The following is a 17,549-nucleotide window of genomic DNA, read 5'->3' on the forward strand; positions in this document are numbered from 1 at the left end:
TTTCACTGACTTTTCTTCAGGTGCTGCTGTTAGACCAGGTCCAGGACCAGGCCACCGAGCTCAGTGTGAACATCATGAAGGTAAGGTCTGTCAGCCTGCAGCCAAAATGACAGATGTGGTTCTATCGTGGATGTCTGACCGACACACAAAAAGCCCGGAAAGCAGTATTTAACTCAATCAATTCTGAAAAACGAGATCTCTCAAGATAGACTACGTGCAAACAAGCAAGTAGAAGAACTCGCAAGAGAAGCACTTCATCATTCAGTCTGACACAGATTATAACTGAGATTTTACTTGCACACAGTGTGACATGCAGTGAACTTCCAAGACGTGTCATGTTTTGCAGTGAATTGGCTACTATTGCAATGTATACACTATCCACTGAAGCGCCCTACTTGTCTTCGTGTACCTAAGATCTAGTTCAGTCGTGAGCTGAGCAAGTTCATCGTGAGGAGAGTAAGATATGAGTATGGCATACGTGTTTCACACCGTGCCTGACTACTGTGTTCAACGCAGGTTTTCATAAGCTGCTTGGAGCAGCTGAGCACTAAAAGTGACGTTGATACATCTCAGTAAGTATCTGGATGACTTTTCCATATCTGTGATTATAGTGTGCTTAACTCTGACAACACTTTCTTCATGTGTGTGTGTGTGTGTGTGCGCAGCAACGTTTCAGTGGACCTGTCCTCTCCAGATCGGTTTACTCGAGTTCACGAGGGCTTCAGTCCAACATCTGTAAGCGTGATGTTTTTTTTGTTTTTTTTATTATTTCCTTTCAAGCTGTTTGGGGTTAATACACCTGAAAGCCCACATCTGGCAGCGTCACCAAAGCGTTGGCTCTCTCCTTTACACAACAGTCCAAACGCATGTCTCACTCATTCAAACCACCAAATGTTATCAGGCTGTTTCCTGGTTGTGGACAAGAAGCAGATACGTCCTCATTTCCTGTAACTTGTTTGAGATGTTAGCGAAGGGGGTTAAGCGCAGGGGAGGAGGAGGAGGACGAGGAGGAGGAAGAGCATGGCGTAGAGTGCTTCTTGTAAAGGGAAATGGAGCAAGGTGCGGACGGGGGTTTCCCCAGCCGAGATCTATGCGTAGCCGGGGTTAGGCAGCGAGACTCGATTGAGTGCAGCTGACCAATGTTAAGGCTGGCGACACTCTTGATATGAAATCTAGTTGTTTGGCGGGTTGGCAAACTAGAAAACGCACGAGAACAGTACCTGGCTGCCATTACTAGATCAATATCAGGTTATATCCACCCACTGAAGTCTCATATTTTCAGTTCAGCAGTCTCAAAAATATATAAAAATATAGTGCTGCCAATGACAACATCATTTGTGCTTGTCAAAATGTACGCCAACCATTCCGCCATGACATTTCAGTCTGCTATGGACACATAGAAAAGTGAGGACATTTTTAGAGAGTAAGGAGTGGGGAAGAAGTTTGTACATGGAAATGGAGGACATTTTAGGACAATTCGGACACTTTGTTCGGTCCTTAATACTTCAAAGGGCTGTTTGAGGGTTAGTACTTTGTCTCAGGGTCGATGTCACTCCTAGGTCAAAGTTTGGGGTTAGGCATGTAGTTGTGATGATTAAGGTCAGAGGCTAGGGAATGCATTACGTCTTCGAAAGTCCTCACAAGTATAAAGGTACAAACAAGTATTTTTGTGTGTATAGGAGCAGCGTCTATTGATCATCCTCAGTAACTGCCAATACCTGGAGAGACGCACCTTCCTGAACCTGGCCAATCACTTTGAGAAACACGGCCTCACAGGCACCGAGAAGATCACGCGGGTCAGTTTAACACTCAAGTTATATATGCTGTACGAGTACTCTGCTCTGACTCATATTGCTGATTAGAAGTCTGCTGTGTTTTCATTAAAAACGAAGATGATGAGAGAGATGCTGAAGATATGACTCTTTACTTTAAAAAAAAAAGTAAAGGTCATTGTCTTGGAAGCTCAGTTCCACATGTTCACTCCTTTCTCTTCACACGCTCACAATGACTAATGGCTGATTCACAAAGCAAAGAAGTAGCCGGTTAGCTTTCCACTAGAAACCGGTGAACATCATTTTTCTTTGAAAGATCGATTCACACTTTTCATTTTCCCGTCTCGTTAGTATTTAGAGAGCAAGATAGAAGTGGCAGTTTGTCTAGATTTCAATCTTCAAATATTAGTAAATGACAGAACTTGGGAAAATAACAAACTCACAAGGCTGGGCGATAACTCAATATTATCATTTATCTATTCATCATGTACATGACAAAATTTGGTCCAAATAAATAATGTTAATTAAAGAAATCAAAACAAACGCACATTTGTTTCACACATTTGAGGACCACTACTAAAGAAAAACAACAAAGCTACCCAGTGAGATGGATTATACGTATTTATTGATCGATTTTAAGATTTAGAAGTGACAATAAAAAACATATTGTGTCCTGAATGTGTTTCTCCATTGTGTTGTTGCAACATTACGTGTCCTTTACGTTCCCAGGTGAGTGTGGACGCCGTACGAGAGCTGGATCGAAAACTCTTTGAGGCCTACATCGAGAGACGAGCCGACCCGATCTCGGGCTCTCTGGAGCCCGGCATCTGCGCCGGATACTTTGACTGGAGAGACTGCCAGACACCCACAGGTACCGTACTGCACGGCCTCACCGGGAGCTCAGCGAAAAGTCCTCCGTCTGGATGCTCCCTTTGTGTGTCGCAATGTATGTCTGAGAGCCCGGGGGGGGGGGAATCACCCACAACCAACCACTAACTGACCCCGGTAGTATCAGAAAAGCTTCCTAACAGTCCTGTTGGATGAGAACTCGGCATCTCTGGTCTGATATGTGCCGTTGTGGTTCTCAATGTGTCATGCGTAAAGTACGGCTCTTTGATGGCTTACTGTAAGCACCACTGAGATCCTTCTATCGGTCCCCCTAAAAGTCTGGTGGCCTTTGTGTTTAGCTGTGGGTGTGCAGCGATGTTGTATGCACATGGGTTTAGTTTGACTTTTTGTACGCCAGATGCACCAAACCCAGGTGAAACTTAAATGCGTATATGTGGTTTACCTTAACACAGGATGCGAGGCAACGTTGTCAGAGTGCTTGTTCGAGCTCTGGGTGCATTGTCAGATGGGCAGCAGCTCATTACATGGTTTTAAAAGGCAGCGTTGAGCGAAAGTGGGGCCTTGCTCTGGTTTGTTCCTGTTGCTGTGTTTGGGCTGCATGTGAAAGAGGAACATTTTGGACACTAAACCACAGTTCTAGGATATGATACTTTCACTTGTTGCACTTTTTTCGTGTGGGACTCATGATGGTGTGTGGGTGCTGCAAGGCATTCAAAATCCACTTTCAGTACTTTCAGTCTCCTGTTGTCTCTGGTTCCTTCAGGTTTTACATTATCTATGGTCTCTCCTGTCTATATTTCTCCTCGCAACAGTGTCAAGTGACAAATCATACACCTCCAGCTTCATGTATATTTGCATGATTTTGATCTTTTGTGTGCAGCTTGTTAATATTCTTTTTAGAGACCTCGATGATAAAGGCCAATGAATAATAAAGTCCTCTCGCTGAGTAACATTTCTAGCGCAAATGACGGTGGTTTCCAATATATCATTCATCACGAAAATACCACTAGATTGTACTAGATTGCTTACCAGTTAAAACAATAAAACATGACGACATACCTCTTAAGACCTACAGTATAAAACCGTTGCATTAGTTACCTTCAGTGTGAACTACTTGATCCCTGGATCGAATCTTTCCCACGAATAATCAAAGGCTATGAGCTTCTACTTCATCCAGTGATTTTGACACGGCTATAAAAATGTCCCTTATGCAAATGTTCTCTGCTGGTGCCAACACAACTCCCGAGTTTTGGTATCAATGCCAAAAATGATACTTCCTTTGATGCCTTTTCTTTAGCCATATGATCCATTCATTTTTTTTTTTCCTCTCAGGTGTAAGAAACTACCTGAAGGAAGCGCTCGTCAACATTATCACAGTTCATGCTGAGGTACAAACACCTGCACACTTATTTTCTCACACACCCGGATCTCTTCTCGTCTCTTTATCAAACTCTCTGCATTTATCCGGTGTGTGTGTGTTTTTTTTTTTTGTCAACGCCATCTTTATCTTCATCAGGTCTTCACGGTGTCTAAGGACCTGGTACCTCGGGTGTTGTCTACGATTGTTGAGTCAGTTGCGGAGGAGATGTGCCGTCTTATGCAATGTGTGTCGTCCTTCAGCAAAAATGGAGCGCTGCAGGTAGTCACTGACACGCACGCACACAGTTACAGAGCAGTTAATCACTCATAGTAGGACCCTGACTCATAAGTCGACCCTCACACTCGTTGGGGGATTTACCTGTCGTTTCTGATAATGCCATAATGCAGTTTAAGCTGCCAACTGCTGACGGTTGAAGATGTTCATTTGATTTCATCTGCTCTGTTGCCTATAACCCGCCCCCCTCCACCCCTCCCCTGCATCGTCCTCAGGCTCGTCTTGAACTCTGTGCTCTGACAGACGCCATAGCCCCGTACCTAAACTCTGAAAGCAGGTAAGTGCAGCACACGCATTCACACAGTGGCGCAGACGGGAACTCCCATATGTGCCCAGTGATTTATGGTTGCGAATGTCACAAACATAAATCTTAGCAGTCGCACATCCCTCTCTACAATCCCTATTTATGTTACTTGGTGGGTTCTGGAAAGGAAGTGAAAGTAATCTGGTTCTGCTGTGTGCACGCACTGTGGTGTGCATCTGTGCGCATACATGTATGTGTTCATGTGTGCGTGTCAATGTGCATGCTTCGACTTCTTCTGAACTGTATCTTCTGTTTTCCAGTTTGAATAAATGTGTTTGTTTTTGTTTTTTTAAATAAAGTTTTAACCGAGAGTTTCTTTTGTAGTGCCAGCTTCAAACTGGCTTTGGAGGCCCTTCCACAGCTCCATAGTGGAGCCGATAAGAAGTGAGTTTCAGTCTGGTTACTAAATTCTTTCGGTATTTCCTTCATGCTTTAAACATTAATTTCACACAATTTATGTTTTTTTTTTTCTCTGCCAGGTTGTTGGAAGAGTTGTTGAACAAGTTTAAAAGCAGCATGCAGCTCCAGCTCGCCTGCTTCCAGCCCTGCTGCATCCAGCCTGTTAAGAGATAAACTCAACCCAGTCTATCTACAACTATACTGCGCTCTTTGTTTCTTATCTATGTGCAATCAGCTAATTAACTTTCTCCATGCTTTTCACTTATCACTTCGCTTGTTGTCGGGTTTTTTTTTTCAGTGTTACTTTCGACTTCTGCAATCCCGAGATTGGACATCAACTCTGTTAATCTAATCTCAAAGACACAAAATGGGTTGATTTCATTGTTACTATGTAGGACAGTCCCAGCCATGTTGGTTATGCTAATCACACACACGGCCACTCGTGTGGCTGACAGGCAGTGTTGCAAGTGGCTAACTGCTGTTTCCAGAAAGTTCTGGGTCAGAAGTGGGCTGTAGGCTGTAACTTGACTCCACTGTCCCAGACTGAAATATTTGTCCCAATCAAAGATAAAATTTGGTGTTGATGCTTTGTACTGTGCCATCTCTACTGCCAAATAAAGTAGGAAAACTGACTAACGTCTTTGTTCAGGTGCTTCTGACTGTCTCACACATCAGCTTCGTTTTCATAGAACTGTAAGTGTCGAGTCTTTCCACTGTTCTGAGCACTTTTCAGTTTCACAGTTCGTATTTGAGCAGGACTGCCTGAGACTGCACTGTACAGAAACGGTTGGAGTTTCTTCGACTTTGTATACAGTAGCCCTCTAGCTACGGATGTGTGACAGGCATAATATACTGTATTGTCCCAGAGCAAAGAAATTCGTAGTTAAAGAATCGATTTTTGTAAATCTAAATGATTTGTTGATTTAATATATAGATCTGTAAAACTAAATTTCTCCACAAAGAATCTTGTTTTTGATGTGTGTTCCTACCTACAAGAAACAACTACAACTAAAGAAATGGTAGTCGACTAAAACCAAAGCAACCGATGATTTGACTAATTGACTAAGAGGCGGCGGCCCTAAAATGTATCATGTGTGTATGTTTTAGTAGACAATCGTGAGGATTGGCTGATGGCCGCTATGATTTTGGGAGAGCAACATCCTTTGTAAAGGCATGTTTTGCTTTTGCAAGATGAATGAGTTGAAATATAAAGCTCTTTAAAGAAGGCCACATGGCGGCTCTACCCACTCCAAAAGCAAATCACTTGTTCTTTGAGCCAAACACCAAAGTTTCCTAACATCCTGTCAGTAGTTAATCATCCATATCCTGCTAACTAACTCCTTGGTGGAGATCAACATACTCGGTGACCTCTTTCTTCAGTCTCTCATTGTTCCTGTACATTCTGTTGTCTTTTGGTTGTCATTACAAATTCTACTCTTTTTTTTTTTTTTTCCTTTTTTTTTTTTTTTTTTTTTTTATACTATATCACTGAAGATGGTGCACCACAAATGATTTATGGTATTACAAAATGATTATTGTTCCAGTGCAGTTCAGCAAAAGGTGCATATTGACCTGCATGTTACTCCATGTACAGCATTAATACTCCCTGTATGTACATCTTTGTACAAACAGAGGCGTAGATGACATTGCCAACTCTGTGAAGCATCTGCAAAATGTTCACTCATCTCGTCTTCACACACACACAGATCCATATGTCGCACTCAAGTGAACCATTTTGCATATTGGTGCTATACTTGCAGACAGTTGGTGTGTGTGCGCCACTGTTCAAACCAGCGGGTTTAAGCCATTCATCTGTGGCGCCCCGGCTCACCAGTTCACTCATGCTGTCTGGCATGTCAACGTCTCGCTCTCTGGGAGGAGAGTGAGCACAGGGCGTGTGCAGGGTGGGGGGATGGCAAAGGCCGTTATTCAGGGCAGCAAACGGAACGGAGCAGGCTGTAGTTGGATCCCAGAGGGAGATGGTGACGGCAGACAGTGTGATTATGGTCGTGGGTGTAGCGAGCAGTACGGTTGCGGTATAGGTCTCGTCACTCAGGCAGAGGAGACACACAGCAACACGCCCACAACTCACATGAGAGAGTTTGACAAAGACATGAGGTTATCGTAGGACAAGGTGTGTTGTAGTAGGAGTTGACCCATTCAATCGTTACTTTTTTTATGTACGAGTGCCACCTGTGCATTTGAGTCATCTTTTGGCCACAACTTTCTGTTATTGTCAAAGTCATCATGCCCCGCAGACCTTTTCTGTGTCTTGGTTTCCCATCTCTGTTGAGGGGAAAGCCATGCAGGGCAGACAGGAGTTGTTTTGGTTCTTTGAGTTCTAAACTTAGCTCTGTGCCCTCCCACGGATTCATTCACAAAGTAAGTTCAAAGCCTAAACCCTTATCCGCTCTCTGTTTACAGTAACAGAGGTGAGAAGGGGGAGTTTTTTTATTTATTTCATTTTGTATTCACCAGTACTCTGTTCCATTCAGGAGAATGACGAGACCTGCAAAACACGTTTATACTTTGATCTGACTTTTATTCGCCGTGAGTGAGTGGGTATTTGAAAGGAACGGAGAAATTTGGCACCACAGAGGAAATATATAGGTTGAGCTCACCCTGACTGTATTCATACAATTTGACCTAAAAACACGGCAAGTGAACAAGGTCCACAAGAAACAAACAGAACTCACACTGGAAATGTGTGTCATTTAAAGGGGTTGTCGTTAAATACTTCAGGTGTGCAGACTGGTCACATGCTCCAAATGATGGGGGGCAGCATTTCCCCTCTTCTCCTGGGTCCACACAATCTAAATGTACAGTTGTAAAAATCTAAAAAGTAGCCAACTGCAAGATCACACAAGATTCAACCAAACTGAAACCCTGAGAGCAAAACAAGACAGGACGAGCTGGCTGGTTAGCATGCTCAACTCGGTAGATATCTCTACAACTTAATACACAGACGTCTTTGACACAACGTCAACACTGTCACCTCTTCACATTCTGTTGATCATATTCGCTACATTTTCAAATGATGTAATTCTGGTCGGATCTTACACATTGCAGCTTTATAAGCACTATAGAAACATTTAACAATGCTTATATCACACTATAATGTAGTCATAAACAGATATATCACGTGTTATAATAGTTATAGCTTCTCCTATCAAGACCTTTTAATATTCTTACGGCTGTATTTCACTATTTTTTCATTTGTTATCTGCCTCCACTTGGTTGCCCATAGCAGGAGTTATTGTTAACGTCAATCTTTTTCATAATAGTTTGTTATAAACCATTTATTAAATGTGTATAGAGTGCTAAAGAAATGCAAATGTTCTCTCATGCATTAATTATTAAAAAGATCTTATCAGCATCGTGACATTCAGCAAATGGCTAATATATTGGTACAATATTTCAGACATAATTTCATTTGGAGATTCATGGTAAAATTATTGTAAAAGAATAATTATGACAGCTAATATCTGACTTCCTGTACATTACTTCAAACTGAAGAAACAACCAAAGCAAGCAGAATTCCCCCCCAAAAAACGTGTATTCAGTTCAAGTGTAACGGGTGACGTCCAAGGGTCTTCCTGTAAATAATTTCGTGGCAGTGACACGTGTTTGTGGGTTTTTGTGATTCTTTTCCATGGAAGTGGAAAGCGACTCTAATCTGTGAACTGAAGTCAGGAAGGCTTTCTCTCGAGCGCAGCGCGGAAAGCGTGGCCAACCTCTTCCTCTTCTCTCTCCTCCCCTCCTGAGGTCGTCACATTTGTTTGTGATAACGAAGTGTTTGATTAACCAGCCTCATCCTGCATCTGAACCACACTTCCTGTTCAGAGACAGCACACATAGTACTGACGTTACCCGAGGAGCTCACGCAGTTATGAACACAGGTCCTCTTTGCACTTATTCAGCCATTTATTGTTTTTTTTTTTACAACAGAAATGTGCTCCTTCAAGGCGAAAAAGCTCAAACACTCCAACTCCTTCTCAGATTTGATATATGACACTTCAATTTTTAAAATATATCATGTAATTCATACAAAATTGAGTTGAAAAAGCTTATCTAGAACCAGCTCCCTGAGTTTCTCACACAAACATAGCTGGGCACAAGAATGCATTCATAACTTAAATGGTGGTGATAGTGTCTCCCAGCAACAACAAAAACATATTTAGAAAAATCGATACCACTCAAACATCTGTACTGCAGATATAAAGCAACTGCCAGAAAATAATTAGCTCAGTTTAGCATAAAGACTGCAAATGGGGGAAACAGCTAGCCTGGCAAAAATCAATGCTTCCCATCACCTTCAAAGCTTTTATGTAACATGTTACAGATTAAACAAGTGTAAAAATGAAATAATCTGTCTCATGATCCCCATCAAATGGCAAATTTTATGTTTCCACACCAGTTTTTGTACACCTTAAACAAACAAAATACAACTTGTTAAATTGTGAGCTGTAGACGTGCCTGTATGGGCAGATTTTGTTACTTTTACTCAGAGCCAGGCTAGCAGTTTCCCCCTGTGTCCAGTCTTTGTGCTAAGCTAAGCTAACCGCCTGCTGGCTCCAGCTTCCTGTTTACTATACAGACGGAGGGGTATCAATCTTCTCATCTAACTCAGCAAAAAAAAGTGAATAAGCGTATTTCCCAAAATGTCGATCACCTTAAGGCATTACAATTCACAACACACAGTTTTCTTCTGTACAATCACCTCAGCTGTCAGTTTTTTCTTTGCATAGTAAGTATGGAGCCATAAAAATGGTGCCGCAAAAATATAGTCAGGAGAGAAAGAATTAACACGGCAACTTTTGTTCCAAACACATACACACAAAAACACACACACACAAAAACACACACACAGAACCCTACAGGGCAAACAGTTGCTGTCACTAAGTGTCCATAATCTTCATGTATAACACGGTCCACGTTTGTCCTCTTGTCTCAGTTAAATGGCCTCCTGTGTCAAAGGTCACTGCCGCGTCTTGAAGTTCTCAACAGTCACTTGAACGTACTGAGATCACTCCTGCAGGCTGCTGCTGCTGTGGTGATGCGTGATGGTCCTCTGGTAGTCCTCGGAGGTGTTTATGTGGTCCGTGACTCCCGGGTGCTCGTAGCTGCGGAAGTAGTGGCCGCCCATCTGCTGCGCGTAGTACAGGAGCTGCCTGGCAAACAACGGCTCCACCTGAGAGCAAGGAAAGGACAGACGGGTCAGTTAAACGCTTTAAACTGTCACCGTACAGAGTTTTCTATGAGCTCAGATCACGATCAAAATTGCAAAACGAATACAAATATATATATATATATATATATATATATATATATATATATATATATATAAAAAGTACGTTTTGAAAATTAAAACTGTTGTTTGAGAAGTGAAAAGTAGAATTTGAAACTGTAAAAAAGTCTGTCAGAGAAGTGTTTAAAGACGCAATATGTAAGATCTGACCACAGGCTCCAAACCAATAGGGGGCAGCAGGATTTTCAAGATAAAACAAATCAAATAGTTGAGTTAGTTTTGGGGATATTTTCAAAAATAGCCGTTTAAAATAACATTGCTGTCTCATAATCTTCACATGTGGCGTCTGTTTGTTTTTAACACTTGCCATCTATTAAACGTGGACTGTACTGTCCGTGTCGGTTTCGGTCATTCAATTATTGGAAAATAGATCCAAACTGGCAGAAACGAGACAACGACTCGTACCTGAACCTGAATCTGTTCTGTTTTGAGCTTTGCTAGGGGGAGAACTGAAATGGTAGCTGTTGATGGTAAACATATTGTTTGCTCTAACGTAGCGCAACAATAACAGCCTGAAAAATAGTCCAGGCCCCTGAATAACCAATAATCCACGTCTCAGATTTTTTCATCAGACAGTCAAATTATTTGGTTGTGTGTTGGCTGGTAAAACAACGAAGCCAATCGAACTTTGTAGGCGGGATTAGAAACACTGCTAGGAAATTGCCACAGAAATGACAACAAGCACTGTGTGGTTGTAGTCAGCCCCCTACAGAAATAACTCTTAAATCTGCATGATGATCATTTTGGATTACACTGTTTTTTAAATAGAATTAAGCAAATTCATGAAAAATGCTCATCAAAGTGATGCTAAAGTGATGCTCTACTGTGTTTCTGATCTTACCAGCTTGAAACAGTGGCAGAAATCCCATCATCCAAAATTGAAATTGCAGATTTTTTTCAAAGCGGTGTGTTCAAATTATCCTCATAATTACTGAATTGTTCCTTTATGTTCACTTTGAATCACTGAAAATAGCAATCAAACGTGGGCTGTGATTGGGTGGGTCTGGAACCGGGCTAATGCTGAATCTCTGCTCGACTCGTTCAGAAACTGAATTCACAGTTTTGAAACATTATGACTAAAAAGAGGTTCTTACAGACTTTCAATCCTAGGTTTTAACTTCCAAATCTTACTTTTCAAACCACATTTAAAAGTGAAAAAAAAGACAAATACACAAGTGATCTGAGTGTAGCATGGTGGTGCTATGGGGAGATATGAGGCAGGGCTTGGTAAACAGTACTAATGTGTGGAGCAGTCACCTGGACTGTGAGGGTCCGTCTTTGTCTCTGCAGGTCCAGACACTCGTCTCCAAAGTTCAACTGGACCTGGAAACGAGGCAGCGGCCGACCGTGGAGGCCATAACTCTGGATCTCTGAAAGTCAAGGAAATGGATGAGATCACATCATTATGAGCTTTGACATCTGAAGTACATAAGAACAGGGTCGATTCAAATGAATTCAGGAGAATTTCTCTTGAAGTGGTATGACCTTTGGGGTGATTCGAATGGAAAGTCCTGCTCACACCATGTATGCAAATACAATTAGCTGTCAGACTTTTACACAGCTGGCTTAGCATGTGGGTGGGGTTGATGTGGCTATAAGGAAGTCATGTGACTGCCGCTTCAGTGAAACACTTCTTTAAGGGGTTCGTCTACCTCAGTTGTTGTGGTTGACACACGGTGACATTGACTTTTGGGGGGATTTGTTTGTCTCAAGTTTTGTTCTTACATGGCTTTTATCCAGACGTGACTTACCGTAAATGAGCTGTAGCTTTTCTCAACGACTGATCAGACGAACTTTACGTTTGGCTTACTGTGAGTTTAACTTTAGCTCTGAGTTTGTGCCTCTTATGTGCTGTATGACCATTCCATACAAATCACAGAGCTACGAATCTGATTTTATGGAAAATAAACTTTGAAAGATTCAAAAAGGTTGATAAACAACATTTTCCCTTTTTATGAAGGTATTTCCAGAATCCTCAAAGACTCGTCCAACCATCAAGAAGAACAATGATTCAGTCTGTTGCATCATAAAAAAACATTTGACCTGTTTCTCAAGTTGCAATTCTTTTTACCGACAAAGCCAGAATGGATTATCTCCTTCCTCAATCTGTACAATTTCTTGAAAATTGAATCAGTTGATTTCATTTACATTGGTGTTTCTTTTTCATACAAAATCACATTTCCATATTTTGCTTGTGTAGCCAAAATCATTTGGTGAATAAAGCCTCGTGTACTGGAAGGTTGTACAACATGTGCTCATATTGAAGAAAACGAATCGACAAATTATATATCGATATAAGATATATACGATAAGATATATGCGAATATACTATAATCAGTTGTTTATCATTCATTAAAACCAACGTGCATAACTTTAGCTGGTTCCAGATTCTTAAATGTGAATATTTGATGATTGATATTGTTAAAAATGTATCTATCTTTGGATGTGGACTTTTTGACATTTCACAGACTTGTAGCTCGAATATGAAAAACAAATGTCCCAATTTAATGATTATAAAAAATGAGTTGCAGCCCTTTTCTTCTGTCTCACCTGTCAGGTAGTCCTGTGTGTGGAGGAGCTTACAGGTGACCTCTCTCTCCAGTTTGTTGGGCTTGTCTCCATACTGGGACAGGCCTCCCTGCCAGTACACCCTGCCCTGACACAGCCGCCGCGCGTAGAGTCCGTCTGCGCCCATCCACAGTAACACTCCCCTCTCCAGGGTGGACGGGGGACTCGGGGGACACTCCTCTGTCCTCCTTTGGGCAGACAGACTGTCCACGGGCAGGGGGACCACCTCGGGACCTCCAGGAGGCAGGTAGTGCTTCTCCTCTGGGGAGCAGGGAGTGAGGTGGCAACCCTCTGGACTGGAGGTGGTCACCTCCCTCACCAGAGTGTCCCGGAAATACACAGACACATGCAGGCGGAAGTCTGATCGGAGGAGAAGAGGTCACAGGTACGGGTCATGTTAGCAGTGTGGTGTGTTGTCTGTGTAAATGTATTCGGTGTACTCCATCCCATCCCCCCCTAGAGAGAAAAGAAGTGAACCGACGGTGTTTACCTGAGAGCGCCTCTGCTGATCTGATGCTGGCGTCCAGTGTGAAAGGCGAGGGCTGACTGTCAGCAGGACCATACGAGTAAATGGAGGCTCTGAGTTGATAACCTGCACACATGGAGGAACAGACACGAGCTCAACATAAGCACAGAAAGGAACTGCTTTGGATGCTAATGCTTATAAACTGAGCATTTAGTATACCGTACCATTCTCCATGGACTGGCCCTGCCACGGCAGGCTGCGGGGGGGGCAGTGAGTGAAGGGCAGCTCGGGCAGGGAGGCCTGCTCCTGACAGAAATCTCTCCAGCCGCACTCTGGTGTGGGCACGTACTGTGGCATCTACAGACAAAAACAATTAACGTGCAAAATGAACTTAACCTGACTGTATTGTAGTGGTCACGTGCATGCTTCTGCTTCCACATTTAAGTTGTAGTTATGATAACAATACTTATACTCATTGCTTTAGTTTTATTCATGTTATTCTCGAGACTCTTGCAAATATATATTATATGATAATATAACACACAATATAATAATTTGACTGTATTTTTAGACAAAAGTGTATTAAGTTAAATAAAATAAAGGAATGTATGTACCACTACTGTTCTGGTCAACAACTTTGAACATTTAAAATGTATATATATATAAATATAAAATGTGTTTTTCTTTTTTGGTGACTCGTCAAAATTTTGGACATACTGTCAAACTAATTACAAACACCTGTTATTGACATGGTTTTTAAATGATAAGACACTGTCCTCTTTCTGTGTGATGATTATCTTGTTATTTCAGCATTTCCAGCAGCTCATGCAGTCAGCATCAGTACGACTTTGGGATTGAAACTCAAACCTGAAACGTGGCATCATGGTGCATCCGAGGTCATTCATGCATGCAAGGTATGTGGATACCCGTCCACTGTTTCTGTTGCACATCCAACCCTGCTCACCCCCTCCCCCCCCCCCCCCCCCCCCTCTCTCTCTCTCTCTCTCTCTCTCTCTCTCTCTCTCTCGCTCTCTCTCTCTCTCTCTCTCAAGCCCACTCATTTCCATGTGTATGACAATCACCTGGGTCTGAAGGGCAGGAAAGGGGGAGTGCACCTGATAGCTCATCGGACTCAGAGGACTGTCCTCCTGTCTGGGTCCTGAATGCGAGACACAAGAGATAAAATATGAGAACATACAGAACTCTGCACAGAAAAAAAAGTCCACATCTGCTGACATCATGCAGCGTGACATTCACTGGTGGTTTGGCTTCTTGACTCTTCAAAGATGCATCACTGCACTGAGGAGTCAGTGACCTTTATCAATCGCTCAAGAGAATTTCCAACTTTGTTGAATAAAACCAACAGAAACTAAACGTCATGATTACATTATAACTTACATTTCAAAAAAAGCTTCACCCAGCTTGGTTATCTTAAAGACGATGCATTGTCATCAAACTGGTACTGTGCCAAAAACCAAGCTGTATTGTTTGACATGTGAGGTGTTTGAGGTGGGACTGACTTTTCTTGGCGCCCTCGGGGATGATGCGGTACACTTTGTACGGGTCTGAGATGTCCAGCTGGCTTCTCTCCACGAGCTCCTCAAAGTCGTTGCTCTTGTTGAGCGCGCAGCGGAGGCGAGTCTTCCAGGTCGGCGGGTCCGGCTTGTCGATCCCCTCCCGAAACTTTCCTTTAAACAGCGCCCAGGCCTGCAGACAGATCACCGGGAACACTTTTTTAAAAACTTGCAAAACGTTTGGCCTGAGAGGATGAGACAAACAGTTCTTTAAACTAAACTCCAGCATGTATCTCAGAGCCAGACATCCTCCCAAGAGAAGGGATGTTTATTTATGATTCTTTTTTTTTTAAATGATTTGAAAGAGCTAAAACAATTAGTGGATCAATTGAGTAATCCATCCACGGACATAAGCAACGATTTCTGTGTCCAAATGTGAAGATATCCTGTTTTTCTGTAAACCGATTATCTTTTGGTTTATAATTACTTTTCAGACAAAACGAGCTTTTTAAAAGAAGTCATATATTTGAACATTTTACTCGGCTATTTAATAGATCATTCGATAATGAAAAGAAGCGTTGCAGCCCTAGTTATATTGCACATTTTAAACGCAAAGACATTGCAGAGTGCTTGATATTAAAAACATGAAATGACAGCATAGACCTTTAAAACCGGTATCTTAAATACTTACGATTGCGTTAGCCAATTAGTATCTAATAAATAATACCCCACTTTGTGAAAAGCAGCATAATTATACTATTTAGAATATGATATTCATAACCTACCCTGACATCACTTTGGAGACTTTAAGAGCCTTTGAAGTGATGGCTTTTAGTCAGTTTGCGCACTCGTTACTTTTGTTTTGAAAATCCTGTTTCCATTCTGTCTGAACTGACAGCGGAGGATGCGGGTGTTTACCTTGAAAAGCGCGGCATCCTCATCGCGGTTGTAGTCCTGCTTCCCGGCGTGTTTCCACGGTATCCTGAAGATGCTCTTCTCGTCGTTCTCCCACACCAGACCGGCATATGTGCCGCAGTCCACCTGCTCGATGAGCCAATTGCGCAGCTTTCCGTTCCCGCTGCTCCCGGAGCCTCCGTAATCCACCTCTGCGTTCATCTCCGTCCAAACAGACGCACGCGACAACTCCACCGTGCAGGCTCGATGTTTTGAACAGTAGTGTGAGTTTAGCAGAGAGGGAGATGAGTCTATAGACCAAAACTCACGGACCACCCTGATCTCCCACGCAGACTAACTTGGCCCTTATTGTAGCGTGTCGAGCTGCTCCTACCTGTGAAACTCGAAAGCCGACAAGTTTGTAAATGAATCGTTGTCAGAGAGTTCTCAACACTACGGCGGGCCCGCTTAAATCCTCCAGCCTACAGCGAGCAGCGGGAGGGCGGAGACACAGAGCCGGGGATGCTGAGGAGGACGCACCTGTTCTCTCTCTCTCTCTCTCTCTCTCTCTCTCTCTCTCTCTCTCTCTCTCTCTCTCTCTCTCTCTCTCTCTCTCTCTCTCTCTCTCTCTCTCTCTGTCTCTGTCTCTGTCTCTCGCTCTCTGTCTCCTGCGAAGCTTATCAGCGCGCACACAGCGGCCGATCTCCAGTAAGACACCGGGGGAAACCCTGCCGCCGTCAGTCAAACGTGTCACACGCCCGCACACGTGGAAAATAATCATGGGACGGAGACGAAAACAATTCTTTGAAATGATAAAGCTTTACGAAAAGTAACTATAGAGTTGTCCTGCAGCAGAAGTGATGCGCAACAAAAAAACAAAACATCTGTTTGTTGCCATTGGAAGATGAAATAGAACATGTGTGATGAATGATACCGCTTGTTTACTTACAATTAAAACATATTCATGTCCAGCCTTCCAAAGCTTACAAACGTACAAAAAGCAAATTGAACTCAAAGTTTCAAAAGTAAAAGTATTCATTCTGCTGGATTGGCTACTGTCAGTATTGTAATAAAGGATAGGCTAATACATTATTTGATAATCATAAGTGACACATTAACTTATAAGAAATATTGTAGCTAATATGTCTGTTTAAGGTCGAGCTATATACTATTTCATACCATGTTGGGTAGTTTATATTGAAATCAGCATGGTTTTAATATAAACATCTAAATCTGTAAAGTAATTATATCTGTCAGATGAATGTATTATGGAATACAGAGTAGCCACTGAAAAGTAGTGAAGCATAAAATAGTATAAAGTAGGTTACCATAAAAAAAGAAATATGTAAAGTACCTCAACAATTGTACTTAAGTACAGTATAGTAAAATATTTAGTTACTTTTTTACCACTGCCTCTTGGCTTTTGGCCCCCCACTGGGATTTAACTATAAGTATTCTACATTTACTCAAGTGTACTCAAGAACAGGTTGTTTTTGTTGTAATCACTTCATTTGTAAAGCATGCAAAGATGCAGCCCTGACCTGACAGAATAGAGAACTAAAGTAAATCAAAAACAGACACAAAAGAATAAATGTTTGATAACAATAACCCCAACATTAAGAAAAAATGTAGCATTTTACTGCACCAGATTTATTAAAACAGTGTTGTCCTAGAATGTAAGATTGTTTTCAGATGGAACCACCGAGCACTGCAGTATATCAAATAGTTAAACTTCCACCTTAACTAAACTACTTAACATGCTGCCACATTCATAAATGCATTCGGACCTTGTCTTGTAACAGAGTATTGTTTATATATTAT

General features: G+C 42.1%; 2 protein-coding genes across 3 annotated transcripts in view; one reads left to right on the plus strand and one right to left on the minus strand.

The window, feature by feature from the left end:
- exoc2 (exocyst complex component 2) overlaps positions 1 to 5,584 on the plus strand; it is a 37,827-nt gene extending 32,243 nt beyond the window's left edge. For both annotated transcript variants that reach the window (XM_079266915.1, XM_079266916.1), the window contains exons 19-28: positions 21 to 80; positions 517 to 572; positions 666 to 735; positions 1,680 to 1,796; positions 2,502 to 2,643; positions 3,954 to 4,009; positions 4,138 to 4,260; positions 4,491 to 4,552; positions 4,904 to 4,963; positions 5,059 to 5,584. In XM_079266915.1, coding sequence (XP_079123041.1) covers positions 21 to 80; positions 517 to 572; positions 666 to 735; positions 1,680 to 1,796; positions 2,502 to 2,643; positions 3,954 to 4,009; positions 4,138 to 4,260; positions 4,491 to 4,552; positions 4,904 to 4,963; positions 5,059 to 5,152 — 840 coding nt within the window. In that variant the 3' untranslated portion in view covers positions 5,153 to 5,584. The remainder of the gene's footprint in view (positions 1 to 20; positions 81 to 516; positions 573 to 665; positions 736 to 1,679; positions 1,797 to 2,501; positions 2,644 to 3,953; positions 4,010 to 4,137; positions 4,261 to 4,490; positions 4,553 to 4,903; positions 4,964 to 5,058) is intronic.
- Positions 5,585 to 10,004: 4,420 nt separating this feature from the next.
- Positions 10,005 to 15,950, minus strand: LOC306776276 (interferon regulatory factor 4-like; the record flags this gene model as incomplete). Its single annotated transcript, XM_079266917.1, has 8 exons — positions 10,005 to 10,169; positions 11,544 to 11,656; positions 12,837 to 13,214; positions 13,345 to 13,446; positions 13,545 to 13,677; positions 14,403 to 14,479; positions 14,841 to 15,027; positions 15,753 to 15,950. The coding sequence occupies 8 exons, from the start codon at positions 15,948 to 15,950 to the stop codon at positions 10,005 to 10,007; spliced, it is 1,353 nt and encodes a 450-aa protein (XP_079123043.1).
- Between the last annotated feature and the right edge of the window lie 1,599 nt (positions 15,951 to 17,549).

The sequence above is a fragment of the Melanostigma gelatinosum genome, assembly GCF_949748355.1.
Source record: "Melanostigma gelatinosum genome assembly, chromosome: 4".
NCBI lineage: Eukaryota > Metazoa > Chordata > Actinopteri > Perciformes > Zoarcidae > Melanostigma > Melanostigma gelatinosum.